Raw genomic sequence first — 7,710 nt, 5'->3', positions numbered from 1 at the left:
CGTACTTCCTTGGCATTTGTTGCTGTCGTTTTTGTATACATGCAGAAGATGTTGTTGTTTGTATGATTTGTTCTTGTTATTGTTTTTGTTCTTGTTGAAACAGCGCACTGTGTGAGGACACCACCAGATCAGTCCTACTTCTTTTCTTTTCTTCTGCTGCTCCTGTCAGTGTATCTTGAATTTGTTTTTGTTTTTTTGTTTTTTTTTAAATCCTCAACACCAAACTATAGTTCTTGTTGCGAATTTCTTCTCTTCACTCAAATGTATAAATAAGCTGATATTGTTTTTGTTCATTGCCACTGCCAATGTTTTTGTTCATTCAGTGTTTGTCTCAATTACATTTGCCATTGTTGATTTTTGTGTCGTAAATATTAATTTGTTCGTTTTTGTTATCATGCTTTTTTCATTTCCCATATAATACCTCCGCAGCAAAGGCCAGGCTTTTACTACCTCAAGTGTTTCGAGAAGGTTCACCGTGACTGCCTGTCAAGCCCTGTAACTTTCATCAAAACAATCCGTTTTCGTATGCGTTGGGCCAAGAAAATGCTGTTGGAAAACCCTAACAGCAAAGTGCTGTTTTTACTAAGGTATTTACTTGATAATACAGAAAAGTGGGAAGTTATGGAATAGTACAAAGAGGCTAACCCAGGATAGGGAAAGATGGAAAGCGTTTGTTGGTGACCTGTACCCTGATCCAGGGTGAGAAAAGCAATGTTGAAGAGGATTTACTTGATAAAAGTAATCATTCAAAATATTAAAAAATCTCCCTCCTGCAAAAATGCTTGCGTAGCAGTGTGTTTCAATTATGGTGATGTCTGTGTGAGTATGTGTCCTCCAGCTTGTTTTGGAAAAAACTCACGGAGTTTCCGGAAGAACTAAGGAAAGGTACTTATCCCCCACCCATCCAAACCCCTGCTCCCCTCCACCACCACCACCACCACCCTGCCCCCCCCCCAACACACACACACACACACACACACATGTATACACACACACACACACACACACACACACACACACACACACACACACACACACACACACACACACACACACAAAATTGTGTTCAGTACACAAACTTTTCCCAACTTAAGTATTATGACATATTGTTTTTCCTGTTTATTGTATTTTGATTTTAAAATCAAAGACTGAGAATGTGAGTATTGTAAAGTAATAAGCTGTCTTTCGAAAACGGCTAGACTGTAAGTTCAAAGAGGTGTAAATAGCATTCATTCTAAAAAAGATCTTAGAACGGTTTTGGGACCATGTTTACAGTGTCCGAAGTCTGGTGCTCTGCGATAAGATATATAGTCACAAATAACGTTTTCCCATTAATGCGCCCTTTTTGTGCTATTTTGATACATATGTAGGCAAAGGATCCGTTTATATTAAATGGAATCTGAGACTTTGTAAAAGAAGTAAATATATTAAGCTGAAAAGGTTTTTCAAAACAATTATCTAAACCATGAGAATAAAAGAAACAACTTACGATTGGAAAAGTTATCAAATCTCCAAATCTTAGTAGGTATGGAATACAACCCTAGTTACCCAAGTTTATTCACGTTTATAAGTTGATCTTTGTCTGCTACAGGGACCCAAGAGCTGTAATGATGTCACAGATGCATCGTCTAGAAAACCCAATGAAGCTGAACTTCACAGAAAACTTAACCTACTTCTGTAAATACCTCGGTGACGACATAGAGCATGCAGAAATTCTCTCCAACCTGTTTCCAGGTAGAGTCAAGGTTGCACATTACGAAATCGGTGCCATGTCTCCCCTATTGTATACAGAAGCCCTGTATAAATTCATTGGCTTGAACATGACAGACGAAGTTACCCAGTACGTGAAGTCTATTACCAATGCAAGCCATGACGAGATCGGATTTGGATTGGGGATAGTGAGGAAGAACTCCACTGAAGCCGTATACTCCTGGAGACACACAAATTCTTACAAACACGCCAAGCTGGTGGACAAAATGTGTGGAGGACTCTACGGGAAACTCGGGTACAAAATGGTGTCGACGAAAGAAGAACTGTTGTCAGACACGTCTTTGCTGGTGGAGCCAGAGAACCCTTCAATGTTTGTGACAACTCCATAAAGGGAGAGGAGGGGGTGTGACTGTCTGTCTATCTGGCGCACAGTGAGTAGTGTAGTGTATCAGTTAATGACAGGTGGAAAGTCGGAGCTTGTCATAACATACTTTGTGTAAGTTTTGAGGTGATCAAAATGTCAAACCATTGTACACCAGTTGTTTTGAGGTGACGCGTCGCACGTCTTAAGTTTTGAGACGACCAGATAGCTACCCTAGAATTACAAAGTTGTATCTGCTTAATACCTAGTTTTTAGAAATTTGACGTTCAATACTTTGAGTTTTACAACACGTCAAGCTTTTTCGAATGCTATTCTCAGAATATCATGATAACGACTCCGAATCATCTAACGTTTTTGATAGAGTAGATCGAATATTTGGTTATTGTCCTCAGTAATTCAAAACGGCTACATAATATGTTAGGTAGAACTTTATAATTCTTAGGTAGCGAAATGACATGGCGTTATACGCCAAAAGTATTGTGTGACATTCACACAAGTTGTCTGTGGTATCCTTGTATTTTTCGAGCATTGTTCTGTGAAATGGTATGTTCCTCCTGATGTCTTATCGTGGTATTGACCTTGTATTTAAAAAAGAATAATGCGTTTATTTTGGTATGTTTCTACTTATCTGTGTCAAAGCGTTACTTCTGACGTATGCGTATCCGATTGGCATGGCAAGTCGATTAACCATACTGTTACTTTTCAATAATCGCAGCGACGTGCTATAAATGATAATATGCCTAACTGTTTATCATGACAAAATGCATCGACATTATTACTATGAATATGTGCAGTAAAAAGTGTACCATGTGTGTGGCTAGCCTCGCGTGATTGAACTGAATTATCTGTATTGTATCAACTAATTCATTGATTGCAAAGAACAAAGAGCCTTTGCTCGAGAAGAGATATGTGCGACGTTAATAGTATTTACCATCATCGTCACCGTTATACAGTCAATCTTGTCCTCAAAGGATCATGCAAAATAATTGTAAGCCCCAATAATCAAGAAAGTCAGCAAGCGAAACTGCATACAGCTTCTAACTTACAAACCGCGTAAATCCAAAGAAAAAGACAATTATTCGCCACAACTCATCATTTACAGTTACGCAGTGTTTAGTAGTTTAGTTTTAGTAGAGGTTTTACGGCGCTCACAACTTACCCATTGTACATAAAATCCATAATCAACATAAAAAAAACATTTTAGAAAAATCCGACTAAATGAAAGCATGTTTTCCCCAGGCCCCACATATAGCACTTCGCCAGCCCCCGCCAAATTTTGGCAGGGACCTCCTCATTCTCGCTAAATCATTTCCTCATCCTTTTCAAAAACCTAGATGTTAAACATATGCAAACATGAAAGTGATGAATTTTGTAGAAGCCCTCCCGACACCCCCCCCCCCCCCCCCCATTGAAAAAATCGCTCTCATAGCATCACCTGTGAAACGAAAAACATCGTTTTGTCTCATCTCATGTAAGGTCTGCCCAGCCCAATATATAGATCAAACTACCACCACCCTGAGAGCCTCCCATTTACAGCTTCTGGGTCTTGAGATCGTCAAAAATCTTACTAAATAAAAATTTGTTGAAGAGAATCAATGTGCTTCTGGAATTTGGGATTTCACCTAATTTTCATTGTCTTAAATATCGACCAGCCACATTTCAAAGACCTTATATTTACCACGTGAAATAAAACTCATCCATCGCATTCCAGTAACCCCATTCCCTGCCTTTCCTGCTTCCTTCTGCTAATGCATTATAAATTTAATATATTATGTGTCTGCGTGTGTGCGCGCGCATGTGTGTGAGTGTGTGTGAGTGTGTGTGTGTGTGTGTGTGTGTGTGTGTGTGTGTGTGTGTGTGTTTGTGTGTGTATTAAAAATTATATATATATATATATATATATATATATATATATATATATATATATATATATATATATATATATATATATAAAATGTGAGGCAGCATGGTGAAATCAGGCCCTCGTCAAAATACAGAAATAGGAGAAACAGGCATTTTTTCACCATTTTGGAAATGCTTATCTTATTTTATTTTTTTGTCTCAACCTCTTTTAAGTCCACATAAAAACACATTTCCGTGTGAATTCTACTGAAAAACATTGATTAAAGGCTCAAAAAAGGTAATTTTTCTGTTTTCAAGAACTCTTTAGCTATTGGAGTTACCAAACTTTGGAGGCCATTTTCTCGCTAGTTTCACCACTGAAATCAGGCGACCTCACGACCTTCCATCGCAAATATCTTGAATTCTGTTTAAGATAGATGGGTATTCATTTCATCTGAAGCATGACAAATTATTCAGCTTTTAGATAATACCGATAACTCCATATGCCCAAAAATTGACGAGCTCCTGATTCCACCGCGTCGTATTTATATACATAATTTTATTACGTCATAGCCTACCGTCTACCTGTTCTATTGACATTTATGATGTTGTTACTAATACTACTACTACTACTACTACTACTACTACTACTACTACTACTACTACTACTACTGCTGCTGCTGCTGCTGCTGCTGATACTGCTACTGCTACTGCTACTACTACTACTACTACTACTACTACTACTACTACTACTATATTATTATTATTAAAGTCTGTACACCAATGTCTGATGATGACAAATGTACAGAAGAGTGGCCTTCACGGCGGGGTGGAAGAAATAAAGATTGAGTTGACTTAATATGTCTTCTCCTATGGCGCTGAGAACGATTCCGGCACATCAGAGAGGCAGAGAAGAGTCCCCTACATGTTGGGTATTTAAAGTTCACATGTGAATGTATGTCACTATGTCACTACTACTACTACTACTACTACTACTACTACTACTACTACTACTACTACTACAGTAATAAACATAAATATTATGACAATGATAGTACGTACATGTACATATATATTGATACTACTACAGTACTAACCATAGCCTTTCCCCTCTCTGTAGTCTTTCCGCTATATGTTTCTCTCACGCCGTATTGCTTGTCGTGCTATAAGTGAACCAAGGCCCTATACTTAGTTTTCATCGCGTTGCTATTGTTTGGCTTTGTTTGTTTGTTTTTTTCATTAATCACGTTCCTGGCGAATCCCGAGAGGGTGAAACTTGAGCTTGTTTCATAATGTCATATTATTATTAAAATATTCAAGGCTCCACCAATTTGATTTGTTTTCTTTATTGTCGTGCTATCAACAATGATAATGATGATGATGATGATGATGATGATGATGATGATGATGATGATGATGATGATGATGATGATGATGATGATGATGATGATGATGAATTTTTATGTATTTTCAAAGTTTCTTAGTATTTATCCAAGTTTTAACTCCATCGCACTGTCCACTTCGTCATATTTATGCCGACTCTAAAATGTCACACATGTTACACACACACACACACACACACACACACACACACACACACACACACACACACACACTCACACACATGTTTCTGCGTCAATTCCACCCATTCAAATACGGTACTCAAAGAAAGAAGAACTCTACTTCGGCTTGCTATTGCCTTGTCTTCAGTCAATTCTAACGAGGCATACTTCCTTGACCTCATAGGTGGAAATGACTACCAGCGCCGCTCGATAGAAGTGCTAAATGGTCAATTTATATCTTTTCTACTATGGATGTTATTACCATGCATTTGTTGAATTTTCAGATATAGGTCTATCCATTTTTATTCAACTGTATCTGGCATCTCTTTTTCCAAGCAGCATTTCTTTTTTCTTTACTTCAGTGTGATCCCATTTTTTTGTCCTTAACAGTCTTGTGGGGAATGGATACTGACTTGCTTGAATATTTAGGTTTTAAAAACTGTCGTTTTTACCACATTTTTACAATGATTTGAAGGGAGCTATTTCAAAAAGAGTGTGCCAGGTGTGTTCCTAGCCTTAAATGATTGAACTGAAATGTCTCTTTTATAATATCAACTGATTCATAGATTGCAACGAACAAAAAGCCTTTCTTTGAGAAAAAAAAGATTAAAATAAAATATTACGCGCATTATTTCGTTAATCCTCTTCTGAAAAGGAGAGATTATTTATATATTGGCGTGCTAAAGAAACTTGAAAATGTAATCACCCAGTCATCGTGTTAAAGCCTTTCATTACCCACTCATGTAGCATATCAATTTAAAGCTAAAGAAATTCTGCATCATCGGAAACATTAATATTATTTCACCTATGTTAAGAGACACCCGAGATATGATCACTCAAAATTGACCTTTAAAAATCAGGCTTGTCGAAATAGTGCATAATTATTTTTTTTAAACGTAAAACTGTCTTTGCTCAAGTTTTTTTTTTTTTTTTTTTTTTTTTTGGTGGAGGGGAGTTGGTAAGTGTTTTACGGCGCTTGCAACTGGTTAAGGTCATATCAACGCGAGGGACACACCTATTATAGAAAGAAATTTTGAATTTTGTCCCGGTGGCGGCCGAAGCCTACTTTTATCTATTTTAGACCACCAAGGTATCTTTAACGTGCGCATCTTGCACACGGGCTCTCCGAGATGTTTCGCCCTTGTCCGAGAAGGCTAGGTGTAGATCTTTCCTACCTGAAGATCAGGGATGTGTCTGAAAGACAGCAGAAAGAATGGGGACCCTCAATGTTAATAGGATGGACATACATTGTATATCCAAAATTTTGTCTCTGCAAAAAACAATTCTCTTAAACTATATTTTATTACGATAGTAACAAACAAAAGGGAAAACAGAGCAATCACTAATACCACGCAACAGGTGGACTTAACATTAAAGTTTAATATTGTATATTGGATTCTATATTGGAACTGCAGTAGCGTGGAGCAAAGAAGGATAATAATAGAGAAGGTAGTGTACAGCGCAGACATCATTTGCCTACAAGAAACCAAGCTATGGGAATCTGGGACTTTTGGAGCGATGGGGTTCAAGGAGCCGATTTACAATAGAAAAGGACATGGCCAGCTGATCATGGTGAAAAATGAGATTGACTACAGAGAGTTACACATCGGCAAATGGAGCACAGACAAACTGCATCTTGTTGCCGTAGAACTTCAGAAGCAATCAGTTAGGAACATCATAAATGTTTACGCGTGCAACTGCACAATGAAGGAAGCAGATTGGATGGTGCTTGACGAGATGCAAAGAAGTCTACCTGGTGAATTGATCTTCTGTGGAGATTTCGATGCTAGGGGGGAGTTGTTGGGGGAATGACATCACCAACCCACAGGGTGAAGCACTGGAAGATGCTCTGGATCACTGCGACCTAATATGCATTAACGATGGGAGTATGACCAGAATGGCCATGAGGATAGGGGACTCGGACAGTGCAGCCACGTAGCCATCACCAGCGTACAGACCTTAACAATCAATACATGGGTACGTTATGCCCTCATGGAAATTATCACTACCCGTGCATTGACTTTGTTAAGAGAGGAAGCAGCTGCATTCAAAAGAGACCACCAAAAGTCTTCACATACACATACACTTTAACTCTTATACACATACGTACATACACTCATACACATACTCTCTCTCTCTCTCTCACACACACACACAAATAGACACAGACACAGACACACACACACACGCACACACACACACACACACACACAC

At 38.3% G+C, this 7,710-nt stretch overlaps 1 protein-coding gene across 1 annotated transcript; it reads left to right on the top strand.

The window, feature by feature from the left end:
- The first annotated feature begins 209 nt into the window (after positions 1 to 209).
- On the top strand, positions 210 to 3,427 carry LOC101855169 (carbohydrate sulfotransferase 3). Its single transcript, XM_005092381.3, has 2 exons — positions 210 to 587; positions 1,592 to 3,427. The coding sequence occupies exons 1-2, from the start codon at positions 526 to 528 to the stop codon at positions 2,097 to 2,099; spliced, it is 570 nt and encodes a 189-aa protein (XP_005092438.2). The 5' UTR covers positions 210 to 525; the 3' UTR covers positions 2,100 to 3,427.
- Positions 3,428 to 7,710: the final 4,283 nt, after the last annotated feature.

This window comes from Aplysia californica, unplaced genomic scaffold, assembly GCF_000002075.1.
Source record: "Aplysia californica isolate F4 #8 unplaced genomic scaffold, AplCal3.0 scaffold00045, whole genome shotgun sequence".
Taxonomy (NCBI): domain Eukaryota; kingdom Metazoa; phylum Mollusca; class Gastropoda; order Aplysiida; family Aplysiidae; genus Aplysia; species Aplysia californica.
Note: the sequence above shows the minus strand (reverse complement) of the source record. Positions and strands in the feature narration are given on the sequence as shown.

Bases quoted from the DNA above. Each gene is read 5' to 3' on its own strand.
- LOC101855169 (XM_005092381.3), top strand. From the start codon at position 526: ATGCGTTGGGCCAAGAAAATGCTGTTGGAAAACCCTAACAGCAAAGTG. The intron at 588-1,591 runs GTATTTACTTGA...TGTCTGCTACAG, and splicing joins AAAGTGCTGTTTTTACTAAG to GGACCCAAGAGCTGTAATGA.